The following is a 12885-nucleotide window of genomic DNA, read 5'->3' on the forward strand; positions in this document are numbered from 1 at the left end:
TTAGAAGGCATCTGAAGGCAGCCCTGTACAGGGAAGGTTTTAAAAAATGTTTTATGTTTATTTATATGTTGGAAGCCGCCCAGAGTGGCTGGGGCAACCCAGTCAGATGGGTGGGGTATAAATATCATCATCATCGACATCCCTATTTTTATCAGAGAAATGTTGAGGGTATGCATTTAGCCACATCATTCCTTAGAGTTCTTATTTCTAGAAAGACCTTCCTAAATATTTATATGAATAATGAAAGAGTGTCACAAACCTTGTTTGGTTTACTTAAGCAACCAGGGCAGAATGTCAACCTACAGTGAGAAGTCTACTTTTATTCAACATCAAGACACAGATACACTGCATAGCTGTCAACTTTTCCCTTTTCTTGCGAGGAATCCTATTCGGAATAAGGGAATTTCCCTTTAAAAAAGGGAAACGTTGACAGCTATGATACACTGTCCTTAACTTAGCTTGTATCATTGACACTGAATAAAAATGTTAGTTCCATGGGAGTCGATGGATAATGTCAGAAGGGAAAAGAAGGAGGGAAGAATCCCAAAACATTGCAAAAAAAGAATATTTTCAACTGCCATCTCTTCCCAGAGGCTACAAAAGGACAGGCAAACTCCAACTCCAGAACTAAAGCACCCACACAAAAAGGCATGTTTCATATCAATAATTATTCCCAGGATTTATTTGTATTGACTTGGCTCTCTTCTCCAGGCAGCCAGTCTCCCTTGCCAAAACCTCTAGCCTAACAAAGCGGATCCAAAACGCTGAGTTCAAAAACTTATTTCCATTCTTCTCGCGTGCCAAAGAAAAAGGGAGCAGCTAGCCAGAATCTGGGGCAGATTCGGTTCCCCAGGCCACACAACACTCCACGACTCCCTAGGGCTAGTCTGGATTCCCCATCGCAAGCGCGTTGTTCCAGAAGCACTAAGAAGTTTGTGGTGATTTCATTAACATTCATTTGTTGGGAAAGCTAGAACTCAAGGGGAAACTGCAGGAAGGTCCCTGCCACATTACAAGCAGAAAGCAGACATGGAAGTAACGTCCCAGCTTCCCGGTTGCGATGCAAACAGACTGTGGTTGTGTCATCATTGATCCAGGATCTTCTGGGATCCTCTGAGTCACTCCTGTTTGTCCCCCCGAAATATCTGCTATCACATATTCACTAATTAAAGTTTGGAAAGTTTGGTGAATGGTCACAGATGTCGGACAGCAAGAAATATTTGAACACAGATGCCTTACAGGCCTTCAAAGTAGGCCCTCTCTGATACAATGCACCGTTGACAATGTTCGTAGAGCTGGTGACATCCTCTTTTCATACTGCTTTCAGTTCCCTCGTCACAGCAGCTTGGATGTGTGAAATGTTGGAAAAATCTGTGTCTTTTCAGTGCAGATTTCAGTTTTTGGGGGAAATAAATCCGGTGGGGCCAGATCAGGAGAATATGGAGGGTGGGACAACTCTGTAACCTCAAGTAACGATTTCACGCAGAATATGCAATTCTTCTGCCATCATTCGGACGGACAAACGCCAATCCCGTCGACATTTGCCGCCGTTCTGCTCATCGACGGTCTGCAAGACTGAGGGTCATTTTCAATGGTTTGTCGCCCTTCACGGAAACGCTTAAACCACTCATACGCTGTCTTTTGAGTTACAGTTTCATCTCCATACACAACTGTGAGCATTTCGTGGGTTTCCAATGCCGACTGTATGTTCAAATATTTCTCGCTGTCCGATTTCTGTGACCGTTCACCGAACTTTCCTATCACACCTTGTATGATGACGTCTTGTATAATGTCTTCTATAATGTCTCCAAAGACTCTGATACAATGTACTAAAATGGGATGTGCCTAGAATTAAGGCTCCTTTGTCTTTGAGTATGTGGCCAATTAACAAAACATTTCCCCTCTATTTATCTCAAAGAAATGGCTCCAAAACGTTTCTTCAATAGAATTTCCCTTTGGCTTGAAAACCAAGCTTCAGATCAAACTTATCATTCGCCCCAGCACACTTGAAAAACACATTATTCAGGGATAGCAGCCAACTGAGTTATAGACAAAGGGTTGCGTCTAGCTATCATATACTCAGAGTAAGTCTGTTGAGTATGGTATGCCCATTAATTCCAGTGAGTCTACTCTGAGTAGGATTAAGATCACATGCAACCCAAATAGTATTTTGGTTTCTTTTTCCATCATTGGGGTATTTGTGAATATATAAGATTTATTTAAGTATGCACACATATTCTGCAGAATTAAGGAAAGTGAGTCAATGGATTGATACAGTAAATCTGTGGATATTCCCTAAATTCCTATTTTACACACACACACACACATCTCTGTGTTATGAGTAATTCAATATGAGAGGGTTTCTTCTCCATTCTATTAGCATTTGTGGGGAGCTGTAGCCTAACCCTGAGCTGTAGTTTGATATGGACTCTTAAAACAGCAATTCTTTTCTGAATGTTTGTCACCTTTAAGTCATTACAATTGTAAGTGCCTTTCATAATTATGCTTACTTTGGGACTGATATTATTATTATTATTATTATTATTATTGCTTGTTAGTCACTTGCTACCCAAGCATTGCCCCAAAACATACATTTAAAAACATAAATTTAAATAGATTATACCATTAACAAATTATGTTAAAAAAACACTAACAGATTCATACAGAATACCAAGAACTCAGGAAGCTTTGGAAACACACTAACGAAACATCATCAACTAAGCCAAGCTTCCTCAAACTCAGCCCTCCAGATGTTTTGGGACTACAACTCCCATGATCCCTAGCTAGCAGGACCAGTGGTCAGGGATGATGGGAATTGTAGTCTCAAACATCTGGAGGGCTGAGTTTGAGGAAGCCTGTACTAAGCCCATTGAAAGCTGGGGCATGGGACATGAGTCTTTACCTGACACCGGAAGGTTGTCAGCAATGAAGCCAAGCAGATTGAAGTTGTTCCAACAGAGCAAGGATTCTTTACAATGATACTTTCCCTCCCTCTCTTCTCCCTCTGCCCCCCCACTATCCCCAAACCTGCTCTGGAGGCTGGGGAAACCCCCAGAACAGATTTATGGGGTGCCCAGGAAGAGGAGAAGGGAAGTTCTATTGCGCTGCCAAGTCATTTCTCTAACAGAACTACTTCGCCAGATAGTGCCCTTTGTAAATCTGACTGCTCTTTGTTTCTGTATTCAAGTCATTTCTGTCCACACATGGCAGAGAGCAACGGAGAAGGAAGACATGCTTTATATCTGAACATAATTATAGGGGCTCCAAAACAAACTTCAAAGGGACAAGGAGGTCATCAAAACTGTGGCCTTTTATAATATATTTATATCTACCCCCATCGTTCAGCCTAGACACTGAGGTCCAGATCCAAGAGCCTTCTGGCGGTTCCCTCACTGCGAGAAGTGAGGTTACAGGGAACCAGGCAGAGGGCCTTCTCGGTGGTGGCACCCGCCTCCCGTCAGATGTCAGGGAGATTCACAATATTCCAATATACCTGAAGGAGCGTCTCCACCCCCATCGTGCAGCCCGGAAACCGGGGTCCAGCTCCGAGGGCCTTCTGCTGGTTTCCTCCCTGCAAGAACTGAGGTTACAGGGAACCAGGCAGAGGGCCTTCTCAGTGGTGGCACCCACCCTGTAGAATGCCCTCCCATCAGATATCAAGGAAATAAACAACTATCTGACTTTTAGAAGACATCTGAAGGCAGCCCTGTTTAGGGAAGTTTTCAATGTTTGATGTTTTATCGTGTTTTTAATATTCTGTTGGGAACTGCCCAAGGTGACGGGGGAAACCCAGCCAAATGGGCGGGGTATAAAACTAAATTATTATTTTTAGTAGTAGTAGTAGTAGAAGTAAAGCGACCCCTGACCATTAGGTCCAGTCGCGGATGATTCTGAGGCTGCAGTGCTCACCTCGCTTTACTGGCCGAGGGAGCCAGCGTACAGCTTCCGGGTCATGTGGCCAGCATGACTAAGCTGCTTCTGGCAAAACCAGAGCAGCACATGGAAACGCCGTTTACCTTCCCACCGGAGTGGTACCTATTTATCTACTTGCACTTTGACGTGCTTTCGAACTGCTAGGTTGGCAGGAGCTGGGACCGAGCAACGGGAGGTCACAGCATTGCGGGGATTCGAACCGCCAACCTTCTGATCTGCAAGCCCTAGGCTTTGTGGTTTAACCCACAGTGCCACCCGCATCCCTAGTAGTAGTAGTATACATATACATATATATATGCACACACACACACATGTATATGTATGTATATGTGTGTGTGTGTGTGTGTGTGTGTGTGTATATATATATATATATATATATGAATGAATGAGACACTTTGCTTTTTCGGCACTTCCATTTGGCGTGATCACTGCTGCCACCACATGCCAGACAACAGAAAGAAGCAGGTTTGTTTTTGAACATCGGTTGGGGAAGAATCCGCGCTGGCACGGATGCAGTCCTCACCCCCTTCTCAACTGGCTTCTCAAAAAGTTAACACCATAAAGAGGAACATGTGTACACTCTGCGTCCTGCATAACCTTTTTTGGAGACGTGACCTTTAAGTAGCTGAAGGTCGCTTCTGAATTTGGCTCGGTTCAATCAAAAACATCTGTTCCCCTTGTAGGCTCGCTGTAAAGGACTTTTTCTCTCTGCTGGATTCGGAGCGCAGCAAGCGAGCCCTTTCCTGACCGATCACACACAACCCTGCACTTGTAAATCAAGCGAGGGGGCTGACAACAGCGGGGCCGCATCCAGTCACCTCTTCCCAGCTAGCGGGGCCACGCGACCGCTGAGAGAACTGCTCTTATCATGTCATCAAATCAAAGCATGTAGAGAAGAGGGAATGAAAGAGGCATCTGTAGAATTCCCCCAACGTAGCGACTTTGGAACGCTGACAGATGCATCTGTCATTTTCTACCTTCAACTAACCTGCTGTCCGCTTGCCTGACACAGGAAAGCTGTCCAAAAGCAACTCCAGATCTCTCACGTTGTTTTCGCACGTCTCTGTTAGGAAGGCCTGGCGTTTCTTGGCCTGCGTTTGATGGGCAGTGGGGGGGGGGGAGAAGACAAAAAAAGCAAAGATATTGAGGGCACGAAGTAGCAAGAAGGGCATCTCATAATCAACACTGCTGCGGGATGCGTTGTACGAAACAAAGCAAAAGAAAGTAATGCACGCAGACACACCAAAATGGTAGCTCCGTGGCCAAACTAGCGCCGTTAACTGGAGAAATGGCACTCAGTTCAAGGAGAAAACGAGTTCTCGTGTAGATCATAGAGTTGCAAAACTGGAAGGGACCCTGAGGATAATATAGTCCAGCCCCTGCCAATGCAGGAATAAGCAGCTGTCCCATCTGGGGATTGAACCTGCAACCTTGGTTTTATCAGCACCAGGTTCCAACCAACTGAGATATCCAATTGGGATTTTCAGATTACTATTGTTAAGGTCCCCCCACCCCCGCTGTCAAGTAGTAGTCATGAACAAACTGTACATTACGCTGCAGTCATGTAAGACGAAGGGTTGATTCTGAGGGCACAGGGAGAAGGATTTTTATTTAAAAAAAGAATTTTTATTGGAATTTTTTTTACAACATAGCATAAACCCCCACCCCCCAATACACAAATCCACCCTCATTAAATGTGAGCATAACATACAGTGAGCATAACATACAACAATACAAACAACCAAATAAAAGACTTCCTTTATCCTGTATCTGGGCTCCTTATTTACTTCTTATCAACTTACTTCTTACCAACTGTTTCCTTTATGAATAATTAAGATTTTTCTAATTATAACTTAAATATCCACAAAGTCTCCTGCAGACATTAATTGAAACAAGTCCAGGTATGTATTTTAGGGCACTGTTTGTGAAGTATTCTCTACATTTTCCCCATGTTTTTTGAAACTCTTGTCTAGTGTGATCTCTAATTGCCTCTGTTAATGCAGCCAGTTCAATATACTCTAACAGTTTGTCTTGCCATTCTTTTTTTGTTGGCACAGTTTCTTTTTTCCAGTTTTTAGCAATTAGGATCCTTGCCGCTCCTGTGGCATAGAGGAATATTTACTGATCTTCTCTTGCTATACTTGTGTCCGTTATCCCTAGTAGAAAAGCTTCTGTAGGAGAAGGAAATTTTTGGATACAACACGAAGATCCTTCTCTGCTGAAAAATGCACTGAAGGGCGGAATTTGCAGAGGACAAGGGCAAGGGGATGGGAGAAATCAATGGGCAGCATTCAGCTGCATTTTACTCAAGAAAAAGTAATGAGCACGACTGAGTTAGGCCCACTAATTTCAACAGTCTACTTTGAGTAACACTTCGCTGAATAACACTCAAACTCTTCTTTCCAGCTGCTTTCTCCCTGAACTCTCCTTCCAAAATCAAGCAACTTGTGGCTATCACCACCACCAATGTTTCCTTCAACAAAGACAGGTTCTGGAACGCTGACAAGCATAAAAACAGCTTGATTTAATGGGGGGGAGGAGAGCAGATGGCAGGGGAGAAGCTCAGTGCTACCTTCCCCTTCTCAACTGCAAAGCAGGGGGTTCATCGCATGCAGCTGCAGGATTTTGTGAAGCTTGCCCCTCAAAACCAGGGCATAACTTATGCCAGGAACTATCCATTTAGGGATGCAGGTGGCTCTGTGGGTTAAACCACTGAGCCTCTTGGGCTTGCTGATCAGAAGGTCGGCGGTTCGAACCCCCGAGACGGGGTGAGCTCCCATTGCTCGGTCCCTGCTCCTGCCCACCTAGCAGTTCAAAGCACGAAGTGCAAGTAGATAAATAGGTACTGCTCTGGCGGGAAGGTAAACAGCGTTTCCGTGCGCTGTTCTGGTTTGCCAGAAGTGGCTTAGTCATGCTGGCCACATGACCCGGAAGCTGTACGCCGGCTCCCTCAGCCAATAAAGCGAGATGAGCGCCGCAACCCCAGAGTCGGCCACGACTGGACCTAATGGTCAGGGGTCCCTTTACCTTTTTATCCATTTAAAAGCACACGCTTGTGGGTGTGCAAAGCCCTTTCTTCTCCTTGCCCTAATCTGGAAACCAAAAAAAAAATAAAAAAAATTGAGATTGACACCACCCGTTTTGCAAACTTCCACGTGAAGTGGGGGTGGGGGCGACTGTCCGCATCTCCCATTTCTTTCCTTTGGTAACGAAGGATCTAACTTTTGCTCGGGGAACTAACTGCAATCTTAACTTCTGATTACCCGGCACTTTTCATGCCTACAAAGTCAGCCTGAAAGATTTAAGGATACAGCTTTTATGGCGAGAAACATCTTCTCCCTGTAAAATTGAGCTCTGTTACGAGCCAACCGTGTATAGTGACTGACTGGAAGACAAGCCAACGTATGTGAATCTCTGCAGTGTTCTCCACCGTCCCGTTTAAATATTTTATAAATTTGCTCCACTATTTCAATTTTAATTATATGTTCTGTATATCCGCTAATATATTATTCATATACATTTCAGTGTTTGATCCTCTGTAGCATTTACATGGGTTTCCCTGTGTGATGGTTAGTACTATACTTCACAAAGAATTTCCAGTGCCAATGGAATTCTCATGCCAGGGTTTTTCGTTTCTGAAACATCAATATTCCAGAAAAGAATTATTAAAGATGCATGTTATTCTTACAGGGTATATAAATAGACTAAAGTGGTGGGGCTGCACATGCTTGTGTCAATATTACTCTGCCTGGCTCGCACAACGCTGGAGAAAGCACGTTAAAAGCAATGTCACACCAGTAAGATAAATATTTTCATGCAAGTGTTAAGTATTTGGAGTACCAGATACTCAAACTGTGCAGCAAAATCACTTCCCACACAAAAGATCTATGCAAGCTGCTGTAGGGCCTGGGCTGTTTCCTCCTCTCTTCCAGATGTTTTATTTTTAATTCACCACATGTTAGTATATTTATGTTTACACCACTTCTCTGCATATACATTTGCTGATTGTATTTGCCATTTTCCTAGCTCAAAGTTGGCCACTTTGTTTTTCCAATTGCAGGCAAGATTCGGAAGAAATTCTTAAGATTTCCCAGTACTACTCTAATGTTCTAGCTCCAAGCAGTTGACTGCTTGCCTTCCATATGCTCCAAGTATTCTTATTTACAAGGCGCAGTTTCCATTTTCTGGTACCTACCCCTCTCTTATTTTAGGGGAGAATTTTGGAGCTGCCTTTTAAAAAATGTTTTTAATGTGCATACACATATACCGGGATACACTTCAGGGTTTGAGCCGCCTCGGTGTGAGGTGGATGGGATATATCTATTGACTCCGGTTAGGAACAAACCATAGCTCAGCAGAAGACTCCATGGTTTGCTTGCAAAAGATGCTGGGTTCAATCACTCACATCTCCAGTTAAAGGGAACAGGTAGCCAGGTCATGGGCAAGAAATCTGCTTGTCAGACAGTCCTGGACTAAATGGGCAAATAGTCCGATCTGACAGGCAGCAGTTTCCCAGGTTCCTAAGCCCCGTGAGCTGCTGTGCACATCTATGTAAAATGCACGCACAGAAAGCACTAAGACAGCTTTTAGTACACAGCCTGTCATTAGGCCCGGCTAGTAATTTGGATGTGTATTTCTAACGTGCCATTTCACAAGACTTATTTCCTCTCTTCCAACTCTTATGATTCTGTGATTTTGTTGGCGCTGCTATCCAAATTCCCAATCAAGATCCATGGTAATCTCATGCCTGTAGGATGTTCTCTCCCCTAAATTCCTTTGAAGCAATTTAGCAACCCTGCCATTGAGTAATGCTAGAGCTCACATCTCAACTGAAGAAATACTCTTCAGGTAAGGCTAACGTCTGGAATCAACGACTTTCCTTCGGCTCAAGAAGGCGGCCAGGGTAATATTGTGGTTTGAGTGCTGAAAATGAGAACATAAGAGCAGCTCTATTGAATGTGGGCAAAGCGGCCAACCAGATGCCTATGGGAATTAATAATAATAATAATATTTCCCTAGCCACTCTGGGCGGCATCCAGCAAAATATATTAAAATACAAAAATTCAACAAATATTAAAATCTTCCCTAAACAGGGCTGCCTTCAGATGTCTTCTAAAAGCCAGATAGTTGTTTATTTCCTTGACATCTGATGGGAGGGCATTCCACAGGGCGGGCACCACTACCAAAAAGGTCCTCTGCCTGGTTCCCTGTAACCTCACTTCTCGCAGTGAGAGAACCATCAGAAGGCCCTCGGAGCTGGACTTCATTGTCTGGGCTGAACGATGGGAGTGGAAACATTGCTTCAGGTATACTGGGATGAGGCCGTTTAGGGGTTTCAAGGTCAGCACCAACACTTTAAATTGTTCCCGGAAACGTACTGGGAGCCAATGTAGGTCTTTCAGGACCGGTGTTATGTGGTCTCAGCAGCTGCTCCCAGTCACCAGTTTAGCTTCCGCATTCTGGATTTGTTGTAGTTTCTGGGTCCCTTCAAAGGTAGCCCCACTTAGAGCGCATGGCAGTAGTCCAAGCAGGAGATAACTAGGAGCATGCACCACTCTGTAGAGACAGTCCGTGAGCAGGTAGGGTCTCAGCCAGTGTACCAGATGCAGCTGGCAGACAGCTGCCCTGGACACAGAATTGACCTGCGCCTCCATGGACAGCAGCGAGTCCAAAATGACTCCCAGGCTGCGCACCTGGTCCTTCAGGGGCACAGCTACCCCATTCAGGGCCATAAAGTCCTCCACCCCCGCCCACCCCCTGTCCCCCAAGAACTGTACTACTGTCTTGTCAGGATTCAGCCTCAATCTGGGAAGTACAAAAGCAGAACATGAATTCAACAGTGCTCCCCAGTGGTGATTCCTAGCAGCTAGGATTCGTAGGTCTACTGCCTCCAACAATGAAGACAGCTATTGTAGCAAACAGGTTCAAATCCTGAGCTGTGAAGGTCATTGGACAACCTCATCGAGGGGTAACAGCTTAGATAAAATATTGGGGGAGGCAGGTTAGCCCTACCCCACATGATCGATCATACAACGTAGTGCAAGCACACCATTTGAATGGCAATGCCCATCAACTTGGAGAAGGGGGCTGGCCACCTCAAATATTTCATAGGGGGTGTGAAGGGACATCAGCCCCTAGAAGTTGGCTTCTATGAGCTCACCAGAGTACTGTCTTTTAGCAAAGCCTATCAGATGCTGATTTTGAGAGCTGGCTCTGGGTTCCTAAGGATGGGTGAGATAAAAATGCAACCTTTTTAAAAAAAAATTTACATCTAGTTGTCATAGACATCAGAGACAACATTCCTTTCCTATCATTCCACTGTTCTTTACCAGCTATGAACCCGATTACATGATCAGGAGCTGTTGATGGACTATATGGTTGACTTGGGGAGGCCACAGGGACCCATGTGCTCAATTTCAAATTTAAGAGAAAATACAACAGGCTAAAACCATCACTGATCCTGCTTATCCATCAACAAATGACTGTCATGGTCTGGTTCATGGGCGATCGAAGTCCTGGCAGGGGACTTCGGGATAGGGGCAAGATGGCGGGGTGGGAGCAGGAACGGGAGTCCAGAAGCCAGGAGGCCAAGAGTCCGAGGGTCAGAGAGCCGGGAGTCAAGAAGCCAAGGGTCCGAGGATCAAGAAGCAAGGAGTCAAGGAACCAAACACAGCAAGGCAGGAAACGTGTTGCTGTGGCAAAGAGCCGAAGGGAAATGCTGACCTTATGTCCCTTCCCGGCTCTTGTCACCAGGTGCTGTGAGTTACCAATCGGCCTCACCTGTGCGGCCACGCCTTGCCTCTTCAGAACAAACTTAGGAAGGCCCCAGTCCTGCAAAGTCCTACTGGTCACAGAGCCTGGCTTCTGCACGCACACCTGACAATGACCCAAGAAAGATATGATGTTCTTGAGAGCCAGTGTGCTACAGCGGTTAGCACTGAGTGTGAGAAATCCATGCTCGAATTAGGGGCAAGAGTATTTGCTGCATCTATGTCAGGAAGCTCCGTGGAAAACACAAATGGAAAAAGAGAGGTGTGCATCTCCAATCCTCTGGGGCACTGTTGGGAGGCAGCTGTGAACAGCCACCACATCCTTGAGCACGTCCTCCTGTGGAGAGCTGTGTCCCTTCTTCCCATCAGGCACACTTCCATATAAATATGGCAGCCATTCCTGCTATGAAGGATGAATCATCCCTCAGTCGCTTGGCAGTCTTGTGCAAATCACTCCCAGACTAACTTACTTCCTACAGTTGTTCTGAAGATAAAATTAGATGGCAAAACTAATTAACCAGAGGAAGGGTGGGTTATAAGAGAGCCACTGAGCTCACTTTGTCCTGCGATTCCTTACATGTTCCACGGATTTAGCCAAAAGGTGAAATGGAGTTTACCATCCCTAGCAATATCCGGGGAACCAGCCATCATGTAAACACTTATGAGACCGATGCCTCCGAAACATTTACTCATTCACCCGTCAATCGGTGACCTGTACGTAACCCACGATAGTAATCAGCAAGGGCATGGCTGGAATTTTTTTGGAAACAACCAAGAATTCTTTATTTGAGTAGATAAGAGGTGCCTTTGAAACTTATCCCCCATCCCATGTGTGTCTATTCTGAAATATGTCAGAATAGAAGAAAACCAATCTGGTTAAGAGGTTGGGAAGTTTGACTTTGAGTACCCTAAACCAGCTTCAGGTCAACATGAATCAGCTCTCTGGGTCCACAGGACTAACTTCTTGTCCACAGACCAACCTACCCACATGTCCGTGGAAAGGATAATATGAGAAAGGTAAAGGTAAAGGAACCACTGACCATTAGGTCCAGTCATGGCCGACTCTGGGGTTGCGGCACTCATCTCGCTTTATTGGCCGAGGGAGTTGGCGTACAGCTTCCAGGTCATGTGGCCAGAATGACTAAGCCGCTTCTCATAGAATCATAGAGTTGGAAGAGACCACAAGGGCCATCGAGTCCAACCCCCTGCCAAGCAGGAAACACCATCAGAGCACTCCTGACATATGGTTGTCAAGCCTCTGCTTAAAGACCTCCAAAGAAGGAGACTCCACCACACTCCTTGGCAGCAAATTCCACTGTCGAACAGCTCTTACTGTCAGGAAGTTCTTCCTAATGTTTAGGTGGAATCTTCTTTCTTGTAGTTTGGATCTATTGCTCCGTGTCCACTTCTCTGGAGCAGCAGAAAACAACCTTTCTCCCTCCTCTATGTGAAATCCTTTTATATATTTGAACGTGGCTATCATACCACCCCTTAACCTCCTCTTCTCCAGGCTAAACATGCCCAGCTCCCTCAGCCGTTCCTCATAAGGCATCGTTTCCAGGCCTTTGACCATTTGGGTTGCCCTCCTCTGGACACGTTCCAGTTTGTCAGTGTCCTTCTTGAACTGTGGTGCCCAGAACTGGACAGAGCAGCGCACGGAAACGCCGTTTACCTGCCCGCCGAAGCAGTACCTATTTATCTACTTACACTGTGACGTGCTTTCAAACTGCTAGGTTGGCAGGAGCTGAGACCGAGCAACGGGAACTCACCCCGTCACGGGGATTCGAACCACCGACCTTCTGATCGGCAAGTCCTAGGCTCTGTGGTTTAACCCACAGCGCCACCTGCATCCCTAACATGAGATAGATGGGCAGAATTCAAGCATGCTGCTCTTGGGGAGAAAGGTAGTTAGGGCTGGCCAAAGATGATTTTGCTGCCTGAGGAAGACAAGAGGACGCTGCTTGAAAAATTAACATACTGACACTAACTGGGCAGTAGCTGAATCTAACGTTGCGCTGGCTGCCTCCACTGCACCCAACAGTAGCAAGCTATCTTAGGAGGTCCAGAGAAGGCCATGTGCCACACAGCAGTTTCTTTCTACATGTAGCTGCCACTGCCACTGCCACTGTTTGAAGCAGTTGCTTCACTCAGCCCAATGGTAAGGGCTGGAAAGTAATTCCTA

The 12885-nt window shown here is 45.5% G+C and overlaps 1 protein-coding gene across 4 annotated transcripts in view; it reads right to left on the reverse strand.

Moving 5' to 3' along the window:
- CCDC171 (coiled-coil domain containing 171) overlaps window positions 1–12885 on the reverse strand; it is a 203550-nt gene that overhangs the window by 143981 nt on the left and 46684 nt on the right. For all 4 annotated transcript variants that reach the window (XM_083592876.1, XM_083592874.1, XM_083592875.1 and 1 more), the window contains one exon: window positions 4922–5024. In XM_083592876.1, the coding sequence (XP_083449002.1) occupies window positions 4922–5024 (103 nt within the window). The remainder of the gene's footprint in view (window positions 1–4921; window positions 5025–12885) is intronic.

Source organism: Podarcis filfolensis (assembly GCF_964270895.1).
Source record: "Podarcis filfolensis genome assembly, chromosome: 17".
Lineage (NCBI taxonomy): Eukaryota > Metazoa > Chordata > Lepidosauria > Squamata > Lacertidae > Podarcis > Podarcis filfolensis.